At 39.9% G+C, this 15,019-nt stretch overlaps 1 protein-coding gene across 1 annotated transcript in view; it reads right to left on the bottom strand.

The window, feature by feature from the left end:
* The window catches only part of CCDC146 (coiled-coil domain containing 146), a 124,588-nt gene that overhangs the window by 30,973 nt on the left and 78,596 nt on the right, over positions 1 to 15,019 (bottom strand). The window contains exons 3-8 of the mRNA XM_056118580.1: positions 14,214 to 14,423; positions 7,938 to 7,995; positions 5,727 to 5,903; positions 4,673 to 4,746; positions 3,565 to 3,792; positions 2,454 to 2,640 (exon numbers count right to left, since the gene is read on the bottom strand). Of these exons, the coding sequence (XP_055974555.1) occupies positions 2,454 to 2,640; positions 3,565 to 3,792; positions 4,673 to 4,746; positions 5,727 to 5,903; positions 7,938 to 7,995; positions 14,214 to 14,423 (934 nt within the window). The remainder of the gene's footprint in view (positions 1 to 2,453; positions 2,641 to 3,564; positions 3,793 to 4,672; positions 4,747 to 5,726; positions 5,904 to 7,937; positions 7,996 to 14,213; positions 14,424 to 15,019) is intronic.

Genomic DNA, 15,019 nt, shown 5'->3' with positions numbered 1-15,019 from the left:
GGAAGGTGTAATGTTGGTGGGATTGGTGTTTGAATATTAAATGTAATCAAATAATGTGAACTACTTTATAAAGTAAAAAAAAATTTAAAAAGTCTTCCACTCACTGCACCTACGTTTCCAGCAATAAATGGAAGCTAGCTAATGCTCACCATTATACCATCAAATACCTCCAGTAGTTGGAAAAATATTATACCTGCTTTTTACTGTTTCTCTTACTATAATGAAGCAAATAGTCATAGGGTCTATGCTTATCTGAATTTCCAACTTAACATTCTAATGTTTTAGACCTGGCCTAATATGGAGTAACTTGTAGTAGACCAATATTTCCAATGAGAATAAACTTGACATCATTCTAGTTCTGACTCTCAGCTGGCAAGATGGTGGCTGTCCAACCCTCCCCTGAAGCGAACCTCTTTGCTCTCCTGTAGGATAACAATTGATTTGTCCTTTTCTTCCTTGCCACAAGGAGCTTAGGTGTATCAGGTTGCACCCATCACAGTGCTCCTGAGTCACTCCCATTACTTTGTTTGTGTGTAACCACTTCTTTGTGCTCTCTTCCCTAACCAGTTAACCAGCTTTTCCTCTAGTCAGAATCTGTCAATTTGTAAAGTTATATCCTTCTAGGACACTGAACTTGTATTGTAAGCTAACATTGCCTTTCTCCTTTCCTTAAGTCTTTTGAATAGTTTACTTTAATGCAATGTCCTTTTTGTATAGATACATGAAGACAGTTAATATTATGCTTTGTAACTTAGGATTTAATTGGCTTTGAATATTATTCATTCCCCGGCATCTGCTTTCTCAACTTAAGCCCTCACTTCCTAGCACCCCAAAGGCAGGGCCCCGACGAGGGACTAGATGGAACCAGGGCAAGCAGTAAGCTATGTGCTACCCTGGCATCAAGATGGGTCAGGCCAAAGTGCTACGATTCTTTTTTTTTTTTATTAGTGAAACACCATGAGGTACAGTTGTAGATTTACAAATTTTTGTGCTTGGGTTTCATTTATACAATGATCAAATACCCATCCCTCCATCAGTGCCCATTTTCCGCCACCATGGATAATATCCCTCCCCCCCATCCCCCCATCCCCCCATCCCACCCTGCCACTGTGGCAGGGCATTCCCCCCTGTTCTCTCTCTCCTTTTGGGTGTCGTGGTCATGTGCTACGATTCTTAATTATAAGTTAGGAGTTTGATCATAGAAAATGCTGCCATGATCCAAAAGTAACAATGAGACTAGGACCCTGCTAGGGATAGGAAGGACTATCTGGCCTGAGCACTGTAGTCTGAGATTGAGATGGCCCTAGGAGAGCAATTCTATAAGCTTAAAGTATTTCTTACTGTGTCCATACAAAATGATTTATATTATGTATGCTTATATGTTTGTTGGACAAGGAGAGGAGAAACATACCCAGGGGATTTCGTTCCAGGGTGGGTTGATCTGCTAAATGAGAATCTGTCCTAGAAGGGGCTTTCCAGTGTGTTCTGAATAGTTTGAATGAGGCTGAACATTTTCCCTTTCTAACTGCCTTCAGTAAATAATTTCATTATATTATAAGAGGCAGTTTCCCTTTTCTCACAGAAACCTGGCTGGTCTTTGACATGCAGATCTCAGGTGCTAGCCAGGCCTGATCTTTGGGATTTAGATTCTAGGCTCTGGACAGACTAGTCTTTGGGATGCAGATCCAAGTGCTTGTAGCCCAAGAAAGGTTTCAGTCTTGGCTTTGTATCTATCTTTATGGCCAAAATTACTGGCCTGGAGATGCAAAGAAACAATGTGTGTTTTGCTGCCTCAGTATTCTTTCTGTAACTCCTTTTGATGACATCACTGCATTGTGCCCTTTAGAGGTACCATAATCTATATAGGGAGATTTTTGGGGCTCTCTAGGGAAAGACAGGTCTGAGAGAACCAGGGAATCCAGGCTGAGAGAACCTGGGGTCTCCATGACATAAATTTCTAGGACATAATGAGACAGTAAGAGTTGGCTGGGGAGGCAGAGGAGAGATGGGAGTGAATGGAGAGAGGATTGGAATAAAATGCAACTAAGACCAACCAGCCTAGTCCTTGTTTCCTTCCTTCACCTGCCCATCACCATTGACCTCCATGGAGTGGGGAAACAGCCTGAGACTACTGAACGTGGGTGGTGGGAGAGATAGACTGCTGCCATCCTTTTGTGTTTGCACACTCTCTCACAACAGGCTGATCTACCTGTGATCCCTAGACCTGGCTTATGTCTGATGTATAAAAAGTGTTTCTCTAGCAAATTGGGCTAGTAAAGAGAGTGGAAAGAGTTAATAGGGCATAGCCTCTATAGTAAGCTTGGTGCATTTTAAAATTAACTCTCCTCTGTTTTTTTCCCCTGACTTCTCTACTGATAGCAAAAACAAGTTCCTAAAACATGTTCACTTTAGAAAAAGAGCATTGAGCTCAGATATTGGTTTATCGCACCCACCTCTAACTGAAGCCTTTCGTATAATGACTGAGTTTGAGTGAGTGCATCCCAAGACACTTTTAAGAGCAGCTCCATCTTTTTTAAGTTTCGAAGATCTCGTTCTTTCTCTCGTTGCTTACGAGAAAGTTCATCATGGTAGTTCTGTTTATCAATGTGACAGTTTCGTAAGTTGAAATCAACGATTCCTCTGTTTCAGGTAAAGAGAGAAAAGAGAGTCCCTTGGATTTAGCTGTCTCTCCGGTTTTTCAAGAGAGCGTACCAAGCATACAGAATCATTTTCAGGTGAAAATCTAGTTGCAAGTTATGTCTAAAGCAATTTTGTCATCATTTAAAGCAACAGCATCTTAAAAATACTTCATGCAAAAGCAGAGTGGCAGAGAAGGGAAGAGGAGGCGACCAGTTCCCTGACATTTATCTTACAAATAGGATCAATACTCCCCTAAGTGAAACACACCACCAATTTGCTTTTATAAGGAAAAAGTCCTTATTGCCTCGAAATATCATTTATTTGTGGGAAAGATGCCTCAACTGTTGCACCCTCCAGAGCTATGATTTTCCAGAGATACACTTCAGAAATATAGAAAATACAACCGATTGCATACATTTTATACCTATAGTCACAGGAAATCTATGACAGTGATTAAGAGAAGATGGAAACAATTAAAAAATTTTCTTTATATGGAGATATATTTTAATTACCAGCAAAACTAATTTTAAATGCCTATTAAATAAGCAGACTGGAGCAATAGCACAGCGGGGAGGGCGTTTGCCTTGCACGTGGCTGACCGGGGCTGATCCAGGTTCCATTCCTCGATTCCTCTGACCCTCTTGGAGAGCCAGGCAAGCTACTGAGAGTATCACACCCCATGGCAAAGCCTGACAAGCTACCCATGATGTATTCTATATGCCAGAAACAGTAACAACAAGTCTCATAATGGAGATGTTACCGGTGCCTGCTCGAGCAAATCTATGAACAACGGGAGGACAGTGCTAACAGTGCAGTGCTACTGAATAAGCAAATTTGTTTGAGATTCGGTTTTTAATTCTCAAATACTAATCTAAGATAAATTTAGATGACACAGATGACACAATGCCCAGAAATATAACTAACCTTTCAGTTAGTGACGTGGCTTCATTCTCTCTGGTTAATTCTAGTTGCTTGACCAACTGGTTATGTTCTCGTTCTTTGATCTCAAGTAAGGCTCGTTTGCTTTCAACTTCCTTTATTATTTCCTCCTTCTCTTCCACTATAGCATTAATTTTGGTTTCAACTTTCTTTAGAGAGTCATTTAGTTCTTTGACTTCATATTCCAAGATTTCTTTTTTCTTTTCCATTTCTCTGTGGGGTATGTATACATAGATATATTTATGTACAAAGACATAAAAATCTCTATACACATATATGTGCACATATGCATGAATATAGACACACACGCATTTCCCTTATTTTGAGCCTGACCATCTCTACCTATGTTTATTTCCTAATCAGGTAACAAGGACTAGTCAAAAATTCAGTGATCATGAAGGGATCAGAGAGAGCATAGATGAGAGGAGCATGAAAGCATCTGCATTGTGTGCCACTGAGGACAGAGATTTATGCAATCTCCCTGTCCACTCCCCAGTTCTCATTGCTACCATCTCCCCCACCAACTTCTCTAAACAAATCTGTATTTATCAACTTTGCCGCAGGTTTACTTGGCTTTTAAAAGCATTACTAAATCGTATGGCTCCTCCAAAATTTTCACATTTCTACAATCATTATCTTTCTGGATTCCTCTAAATTTTGAGAATTTCCTCAATGATGTCTATCTCCAACTCTACCCTCAAACTTTGAGTATTGGAATGGGGGTTCAGGTGAAGAGTTCCAATTATTTGGGCTTTAGACATCTAGCTGGTGGATATTCTTACAGACTATGCAATTACTTAGAGTTTAAATCATTTATCTTTTGCAATCTCTGTTAAAGTCAAGTAGGGTCCCTCATAAAGATAGAATTTATAATTGGGAAGAAAATAATGTTCCAAATTAAGGTATGAATACGTTTCATGAATGATAGTAATAAGTTGCCCTTTATCTTAATGAACGTAAAATACATAATCTAGAAAGAGATCAATGCAGGTGTTTCTAAAATTAGTAAAGCAAAGGTTATTTTTCTTGCTTTCTATCCCTGACTTAGGGGAGAGCAGGCTAGATGGAATATAGAAAAAAAATTAAATCTCACACTTTTCTGCGTGTCATTTTTTCAATTTCTTTTCCAATTTGTACAGGAATGGACTGGTGGTGGACCACATCATCCTAGTGAAGAAATTGAACCATGTTAAATCATATAGGTAAGAGAAGCAAATAGGAGAAAATGAGCTACAGTATATGTAATTCTATCTGTCCAAAATACTGAACAGATAGAATATGCAATTCCAGTATTAAGAAAAGATAGAATCACATATTACATCCTCCTTGTAAACAGGTTCTATGCAGGATAATTTCATGATTTAATTACTCACATTGGCCTTATTAGACAGTCATGATTGCTACTATTTCAAAGAGGAGGGAGGTAACTGAGTCTTGCCAATACTATTGCTAAATTCCCCAGTTTTCCTTCCTTCTATTCCAAATCCTGCAATATCCGCCCCTCAGATTAAAATTTTGAAATGCTAAAGTTTGTAGAGTTTTTGGGGGGTCTCTATAGAAAATGACTAAAAAAACCCCACAAATGCTCAATTAGAGACAGAACTTCAAAAGAATCTGTGCCAGTGAGGACAGAAATTTTAGCTTAATCGTGTTCTGGTAAACCCATTTCTGCTCAATGTCTCTGTCCCAAGTAGCTGAGACTCTTAGCTAAAAAGAGGTTAACATGTACCATAACTATCCATGAAGCCAAAAAGTTCCACTTTAAAAAATCAACAGCTCTAGGACATTAAGATGGTTTTGAGGACTAACTATAGGTTCTTCAAAATGAATAAATAGGGAAAGTATACAACTATGACCAAGAGGTTACAACATCTGGTTGCTTTTAAGGAAAGCAGTTCTATAGGTGGCACTCATTTCTGAGAGAAATTATCTGCTGAGATCTAGAGGGGCCATTTACTCTGAGCCAGGGCTCTAATCCCAAACCCTCTAAAAAGTCTTTTGTGGATACCCAGGGTTCAAGCTATTACAATGCAGAACATTCTTTTTGTGGCATATGCCCTCCCTTTGTCCAGCCAATGTTGACAATCTTAATACCAAGGATTTTGTATCTACGTACACAGTGTTTAAAACCCAATAAAATAGCACACCTTTAGGATGATCTGGAATTCCAACAATTCTTCTAGCTCCTTTTGCTCCTTTAGGGATTGCTTTTGCTTAGACACTAAGTCTTCCCGTAAACTTTTAATTTCTAACTTCTTCTGCATTGTTTCCTTGCGTAACTCTTCAATGCTGTCTCTCACTATTTTCATCCTCTTTTCCATTTCCTTTAAGTCATGAAAATGATAGAGTTACAAAGAAAAATTTCAGGTTATATAACAATGTTTACCTAAAATTTGTCTACTTAAAATAAATGCCTACCTAAAAAATATTCTGCTGATCTCCTTGTTATATTTGCTGTGAGTTCCATGAATGATTTCTTTTTTAAATTTGGGTCACATCTGTCTGTTCTCAAGACTTATTCCTGGCTCTGTGCTCAAGGATCACTCTGGGCAGGCTAGGGTACCATATGGGGTGATCAAACCCAGGTCTGCCAAATGCAAGACAAATGCCCTATCCACTGTGCTATTGCTCGAGTCCTAGTTAATTCATGACTTCAGACTTTTGGGGGGCTGGGAGAGTGGAAACACCTGGCACAGCACTCAGGAATTTCTCCTGGTGGTGCACTTGGGTTGTTTTGTACAAGGCAAATGCACTACTTGCTACCTGCTATATTATCAGTCTAGCCACATGATTTCACATCTTTAATAAGAACATAATACTTGACTGCTTTTATTAAGCAAATATTTTATATTAGAAGCAAATTTATTTTTAAAATACTATCATTATTTATTAAGTCGTTGTTTCTGGATCAAACCCAGCAGTCCTCAAGGCTTATTCCTGGCTCTACTCAAGGGTCAGTCCTGGCGGTGCAGTGCTCGGGGCCGATATGCAGTGCTGGTGACTTAACTGGGGTCAGCAGCTACATGCAGAGCAATGTCCTTAACTCCTGTATGATCACTCTGGCTTCAATACTCTTTTCTATTCTACTATATCTTAAATGTTTCCTTTATCTGAGTTAAATTTTAATATAAAAGTTTGTAAAAATTTCCACCTGTTTTCTAGTGGTTTTGTAACTTGACAAAAATCAGTTGCAAAAAGTTGCCTGAGTCACACATGAAAATGAAAGATTAGGGAGTTACTGTTTGGAATAGCCAACCCTCTGCATTCCTTAATCCCCCACTGTCTGTTAGAAACTTCTCTAACTCATGCACATTCTCCCCATCTGCCCTTCACTGAAGACGTATAACAGATCTTTGTTCCCCATGAATGATCAGTTAGGGAGTGCTAGGCTTATGGAAAGAATCCTTCTAACACTCAGAAAGTCTACACATTACTCATGATTCAGTAGATGGGTACAATTAGCCTGTTCTGGGTTCTCTGTATATCTACTTCCTTCCATTGCTGCAAAGAGAGGGTAAAACCCAAGCACAAAAATTTGTAAGTCTACAATTGTACCTCATGGTGCCTCACTAATAAAAATTAAAACATAAAAAAATTAAATATTCCATAATCTGGAACTAAAATTGAAAAATAGTTTTCCTTATAAAAATCACTGTTGAGAATGGTGGTAAAGTATATTAGGTACTAGACATAGCCACTTCCCTTCCTTCCACTGTTGGGGTCTTCTCTCTCTTTATGTTTTGGGACCACTCCTAGCAGTTCTTAGGACTGACAACTAATTGTTGTGGGGCGGGGAGGATGGTTTGCCCTTTCTAGAGGTTGGAAATCTTTTACTAACTAGAGACTGATGAGAACCATGGAACCACAGACAACTAGCCTTACTGGCAGATGAAGCCAGCCTAGGCCACTCTGATTCAGCTGAGCCAGCTAGAAGAATTCAGACCTATGAAAACTAAGGAATGGTTATTGTTTTCAGCCTCTACACTTGGGGATGGTTTGTTATGTGAGAATAGGTCAGTGACACATGTTCTTACTTATTTAAAAAAATTACTGTAACAAGCTTGAGATGGTTAGGAAGTCATAAGTTTTAGCAAAAATGTTTGTAAATGCCAACTACCGAATTTTTCTTCGACACAAAGCAGATATTATTCAATTCAGCCTAAATTTGATGCCAAATATCTGCAGCTTGTGAGAGGCACCACATCTGTTTAAACAGGGTTTTGCAGATACGCCTCTCAGCAGTGTCCATAGCCGAGGACTGAATTTTTCCAATGATTCAGGATATGGTTGTAGTCAACTTTAATATTATCCAAAGAGACATCCTGTATTTAACAAACGTTTAATCATCTAAGACTTACTCCTGGCTTGGGTATCTTCTCAAATTCCTTCATGATAAGGCCTTTTTCTTCCATTAAACTGCAAAATCAAGGGAAAAAATAAAACAAGTTTGGCTAAGTAGAAAAGAGTAGGCTATTGTAGCAATTATAACTTTTTATTTCTCTTTTTCATGCTTGTTTGCTATTCCCAGAGTCCATACTTCAGGAAGACTTTCTTGAGCGCTCAGGGCCCAGTTTGATGTGCCCCCTCTAGTCTGCCCACAGCAGTGAGTATACACTCCTATACGCATTTATGCTCGCATGCTATCACCATGTGAGGGTCCAAGCTCTTTCTCCTTTATATTCTTTGTAGTGAAATGTTTCTGCTTGAACCACTGCAACAGTCTCCACTGGTTGCATTGAAGCATGGCCCGGAGTGCAGTAGGTCTGGAAGCAGGGAGCCACGGAGGTAGCAGACTCTCAGGGTTCTCTTGTAATGAAGTCTTATTTAGTAACTGTAATTTAGTAAAAGTAATTGTAATTTAGTAAAATATAGTGGGTAGTGGGAAAATATGACATGGAAGAGACAATTTGTAGGGATGGCACTTGCATTGCATGAATTTGAACCCCAGCACCACATGTGGTCCTCTGAGCACCGCCAGCCAGGAGTAATTCCTAAGTAGTCAAGTGTGGCCCAAATGTGAATGTGTGCACTCCCCCCCCCCCCCCCCCACACACACATACACACATGTTAGGATAAATAAATATGTACCTATGAAATTTACTATGGATTAGTTCTCTGTAAACTGAAGATGAAAATTTTCAGAGTTTTGAATGTTCCTTTCTTTGCTTCTAGGACTTGCATATAAATTCACAACCGTTTACTTCCAAGCTATTGGTCCAGACCCTCGGCCGTGCTGTGTGGCCACCAGGGGGTGGTAGTGCGCTGCTGCCTTTTGGTTGCAAAGGCAACCTAGTCAAGTCCAGCGTTTGAAATGGTGACATACTACCTAACATAAACTTTCCTATAAATAAGTAAAATAATCCGTTTAAGAATAATAATATTAAGGGGAACCCCTGGGTGATAGTGGGTAGGGTGCTTGCCTCGCATGAGACCGACCAGGGTTCAACTCCTGGCACACCAGAGTCTTCCAGGCCTCAGGAGTGATTGCTGAATGCAGAGCCAGGAATAACCTCTAAGCATCGCTGGGTGTGACCAAAAACCTACCAAAACATTAATTAAAAAATAAAATAAAATCTCAATTTAGGACATGTTAAACTAATTTTTACCATGTAGCTTTTTTTTTTAATTGAGCCACTGATGACTTTTTCCCCAAGGCGTACAAATATTTTACTTCTAGAGAAACGTATTCATAATCCCACTCCATCATTCCAAAGTTGATCATTTTAATTTTTTGTTTTTATTTATCTGGGAGTGGAGGGCAGGGAGTAAACACATCTGCTCAGGGTTTACTATGGCCCTGCACTCTTGAGGGCCTTATCCCTTATACTTTATAATACAATTATATTAAATGTGCATGTATGTATGATTTAATCTACATAATTGAAATATTTTTTTGTTAAGTTGCAAAACAGATGTCATTGCAGTCAATTTAAATGCTAGTTTCTGAAACCCAAGCACAAAAATTTGTAAGTCTACAACTGTACCTCATGGTGTTTCACTAATAAAATTTTTTTTAAAAAATGCTAGTTTCAAGGTATTCTTGTAGGTTGATGTACCATAATGAGAAAATCCTAAGTATTACTATGGAACTATTATAAGAACCTTAAGTAGGTATTATTCACCTTACTGTAGAAGAAACTGGTAATTAAGTACTTTCTCCAAAGTCACACAATTAAGCAGCAGCTGTGGTGGTGGTGGTGGTGGTGGTGTGTGTGTGTGTGTGTGTGCGCGCGTGTGGGGTGGTGGTGGTATAGGCTGTACATTACCAAGGTCTCTGTATATCAAAACATATTGTTACCACTTCAGCCACATCCCCAGTCTCTCTCTCTCTCTCTCTCTCTCTCTCTCTCTCTCTCTCTCTCTCTCTCTCCTTCTTTCTCTATCTCTCTTATAGCATTACTGGTATAGAAATTTTTGTGTGTTTTCTTGATTTATGTGAACTCCTAACACACTGAACTTGAATAGTTTGAACATTGAAACATGAAACAATGAATATTTGAACATTTCACTGAACGCTGAAATTTAAATCCTGTCAGTCATTTTCGGCTGTCCTAATGTTATGCCTAACTTTGTCACAGTTCTATGAGAAAGAGAGACACAGAAGAGGTTTAGCACACAAGTTTATTTCATCATGATAGGTCCAGCGATAGCAATGAGTCATGGGGCTCTAACTCAACCACCCTTTTGACAAATGATTAAAAAATTGAGGTTGTTTTTATACTCTAAAACTACATTCCAAAGTGTCAAATTAAGATTATGCAAGATTAACGACAGTTTTTACTTATGTTTAAAACAAGATATGGTTTACAGATATGCATCAATAAGGCTTGACTATAGTTATAACCATACCTCACACACAGGAGAAAACTGTTTCTTTACAGGTCTCTGGGCCCAGGACGTGTTTTTTGCCATCCTTATTAGCACTGTAGTACCGCAACATTGTCCTCCCATTCATCCAATTGCTCAAGCGGGCCCAGTAACGTCTCCATTGTGAGACTTGTTACTGTTTTTGGCATATCTAAAACGCCACGGGGAGCTTGCACGGTCCTGGCTGCCAAGGTGCTCCTTGAGGTCCTGTCACTGGTGTGTTTACTGGTAGGCAGGGTGGACTGTGGACTCAGCCTACTCTAATACACAGCACTGAGAACGTCTTTTATGTCCAGTAAGTAACAAACTCTGACATGATTCAAAATTCCAGGAGAAGCTTGTAAAAATCTAGAATTTTTGCCTCAGATTGTAAGCTTGGACATTCATTTTAGGTCTGGACTTTTAAATTGTTCTGATGCTTCATTTTCAGTAATGAGAACTATTCTCTGCAAAATCTAAACTAAAAAAGCAGGAACAATTAAAATATATATGCTATTTGAAGGCAAAATATGCCCCTTTTTCTGAGTTTCCCCTTAACTACCCATTCTAATGTTCTTGGTCATAGTCTACATACAGATGCATGGAGGAAACAATCCTTCTGTTCCTCTCTTAATCAAATCTGTCAGTTTCTTGTTTTGCAGACGAAGAATAGAAAAGAAATATCCCCAAGGGAGCTCCCAGGAGGATGGCAGGAAGTAGCTAAAGGAGGGTAGAGAAACTCTAGGGCCAGGACCACACTGGGACAGCCTTTGTGATATGCCACATAAGTGTCCCATTCTTCACCTCATTTGCTCATGGAACAGGTGACAGCCTTGTTTCCTTGTACTTGTCGGAATGCACCAGTCTTAGCAGAAGACACAATGCACTTGCCACCCGAATCTTAGGAAATGCATAAAAATGCATAAAAGCAGAGAAGTTCCCAGAAGGCAAAAGTGTGAGCCCAGGAAAAGTTAGAATATTTTCAGAGAAAGTTTTAGAAAGATAATTAGAAATAAAGACTTCTACTTTATTTCAAAAATAAGTTCTTAATTATATTTAATTTTGGTCCCTTTTTGGTGTTGGGGATCAAACTTAGGGTTTTCTACATGTGAGGTGTTCAATTCCCACCCTCAATCCCCCCAGAATTCAAAGATACTTTCCTAATTGCTTTATTATTTATTGACAATGCATTTATTTTACTTATTTAAATAAACTTTTAAAAGTAGACTTTTTGAAGAACTTAAGAAGTTCTTTTCTGAAACACTTATTTATCAAAAGGCTTTCATTGAATATTAGTTCCCAAACTGCCACTGCTGCTATCAGATTTAATGATAAATTGACTACATAATAATTATATTTACATGAGCATTAACAAAAGAGTGTATATTCTGTGAAAACATAAGAAAATCAATCAAATCACAAAGTGAAAAATCTCTCTTTAAAAAATTTGCGCAGTATGCTGTTCTTAGTAGTCACCAGACTACCAGTTCCTAGAGAATCGGGGGGCGGGGGGGAGCACCAGTTATCTGGACTTCTATTGTTTGGGCCCTGAATAAAATGAGTTTTATTGAGTTGATCTGAAAAATATCATTGGTATATTTGAATGAATATATAAATGGGCTCGGGCTGGAGCGATAGCACAGCGGGTAGGGCGTCTGCCTTGCATGCAGCCAACATGGCCGACCCGAGTTCGATTCCTCCGCCCATCTCAGAGAGCCCGGCAAGCTACCGAGAGTATCTCGCCCGCACGGCAGAGCCTGGCAAGCTCCCCGTGACGTATTCGATATGCCAGACACAGTAACAACAAAGTCTCCAATGGAGACGTTACTGGGCCCGCTCGAGCAAATCGATATAAATGGGCTTAGTCACTCTCTTCCTCTCTCTATCTCTCTGTTTTGGGGATCAAACCCAGGGCCTCTCACAAGCAAGGCTGGTACTCTATTGTTTAAGCTATGCTGTCCCCAGCTCCCTTAAATTATTCGTTTTTATGTGAGGATGAAAATATCTGCTCTTGGTATTCCTTTTGGTTTCATTACACCTTTATGAAAATAACTTTACTTGATAGATCTATTAAATTTCTTCATGAAAGCTAATTCTTGAGTTACTGACATTTGAAATGCATGGGAGTCTGTTAAAATATTATGTCACAAATCCCCAAATGCGCATTTGAATGTGTTTGTTCATTCTAGGTCTTGGTCCCGTCTCTTGACCAAGCAGTTATATGAACAATTTGCCTGTCATTACCTAAATGACAAGAGTGCTGGACTTTTTTCTCTCCCCCCACCGCCACCCTGCCACCCTTTGGCAGCAACACTTGGAAATTTTAAGCAGTTTAAATAGTAACTGCCTTATGCTCTTCTTACCCTTTCATGGAAATGTCAAGCATTCATATTTTCAACACTAATGAACAACCACCAATTGTTTTATTCGATTATTTTTTCAACTGAAAGAGTGCTTACAGAGCACAGAAATAGACAAGGCTTTTCTTTTTATAGAACTCATTGGTTAACCTTAAAGAAAGTTTAAATGGAAGACAAAAAGAAAAAAAAAACTCAGATTTCCCCCCACCCCCCGCCCAGAACATAATTCTCCTGGTAAAAGTGGGTCTTCTTCATTACCCAATTTTAAACATAAAATTCAAAGTGAGGATTCAAAATCCAGGTTTTGAGAGATTCATAAAAAATATCACTCAGGTCACTTGCTTACCGCAGGGCAAAACTGAGTTATAGTATTAGCTTTGCTTGAAATCTACCTACACTTCAAAATAGCCGGGGAAAGTTCTGCCACCTTAAATGGTAACAAACTCTAGGTGATGTGGTTTGCTCTTTTCTTCTGCACCGACACCTACTCACAAGACAAACCACAGCCCCAAAACTTAGATGGCAATTTTTTTGCAATTCAGTCTACCTTGTGTGATTTGCTGACCAAACTTCTACTGACTTGCCACTTCACGGAAGAAAAGACAGAAGGAATTTTGGAAATAATATTTCCAAACCTTTCTCCTCTGGAAGTTCAGAGTATGACCCCATGTGGCTTTGACTCAATGAATGCCTTTCTAAAGGGTGTTATTTTCTTTGTTGATCCTGAGGAACAGTTTTGTGACAGGAAAACCAGGTCGACTATCGAAGTCCCTGTGCTGAGAAGAGAGTGAGCCAGATGGGACTCTACCCTCACACTGGCCCTGGGACATTCTATGAGGGCCACTCCATGCAGAGACTGGCCTGGGCTGCAGAGAGGATAAGAGGGCACTGTTAGGAGGGAGAGAGAGGTTGTATCAAATCTGTGCCCTTTGATCAAGTCCTGTGACCACAGCTCCTAACAAGGAGGGCTCTTTTCGTGCCAAATACACAGCAGGTAGCTTGATTTCCTGAGTGTCTGTCCCCTGTGCTTTTCAACCAAAGCTATGCGACCCTCTTGTCCAGGGCCTGCCAGAACCCAGCAATAAACTATCCTATTAACTTCTTTAGCATTGCCATCTCACTTGCCTTGTACCAAAATGTACTTCTCAGTTGAGACATATTTTGTTTTGTTTTGTTTTGTTTTGGGGTCACACTCAGAGATGCTCAGAGGTTATTGCTAGCTCTGCACTCAGGAATTACTCTTGGCGTTGCCTCTGGGGAACACAAGGGATTCCAGTGATCGAACCCAAGTTGGCTGCATGCAAGATAAGCACCTTAGCCATTGTACTTTCGCTCCAGCCCCTGAGACTGATATATCAAACTTAGTTTTTGTGGAAACAGCTTTGATCCAATCTGTCTTCCATGTGCTGGAGGAAATCCTGGGCTTACCTATTCAGTCGGTACTGATTGTGGTAATCTCTCTCTTTCGCAGCATTGAACTCATTCTGGTACTTGAGAAGTTGTTCTCGCATTTTGGAGACCTCTGTGGTGAAGGCGTCTGGAAAATTTTCGGCTTGCTCCAAGTGGAACTGCTGCTGTCGTATTTGCTCTGTATAAAATCTGACATTCTGAAGCAGAGAGATCTCGGACTCTTGGGTGCTGGGCCAGTGAAAACAGAGCAGCGGAGTGAGTAATCTATACCTCCTACACCCTGATCAGCTCTTGGGGAGCTGGCGGTGGAGGTCTGGTCAGCTCTTGGGGAGCTAGCGGTGGAGGTCTGGTCAGGAGGGCCGTGTCTACACTGCATCTTCTTTCTATTCTTGGGCTTAGCATGTGTGTGTGTGTGTGTGTAGTAGTAGTAGTAGTAGTAGTAGTAGTAGTAGTAGTAGTAGTCGGCTAGTCTAGAAGTGTTATTCAGAAATACCCAGCAGATAAGTAAAATGAGTCAGAAAGAGAGGGACAGACATAGACTGCACTCATTTGTGGATTATAAAACAACATAACATGAAGCTGACACCTAAGGATAGTAGATACACAGGACAGGAAGATTGCTCCATAGCTGGAAGCCTGCCTCATGAGCAAAGGGGAGAAAGCAGCTGGAATAGAGAAGGGATCACTAAGAAAATGATGGCTTGAGGAACCGGTCAGGATGGGAAATATGTGCAGAAAGTAAATAAAGGACCAAACATGATAACCTCTCAGTGTCTGGATTGCAAACCATAGTGCCCAAAAATAGAGAGTGAGTATGGGGAATA

The sequence above is a fragment of the Sorex fumeus genome, unplaced genomic scaffold, assembly GCF_029834395.1.
Source record: "Sorex fumeus unplaced genomic scaffold, SorFum_2.1 ptg000037l, whole genome shotgun sequence".
Taxonomy (NCBI): Eukaryota; Metazoa; Chordata; class Mammalia; order Eulipotyphla; family Soricidae; genus Sorex; species Sorex fumeus.
This window is presented reverse-complemented; position numbering and strand designations above follow the sequence as displayed.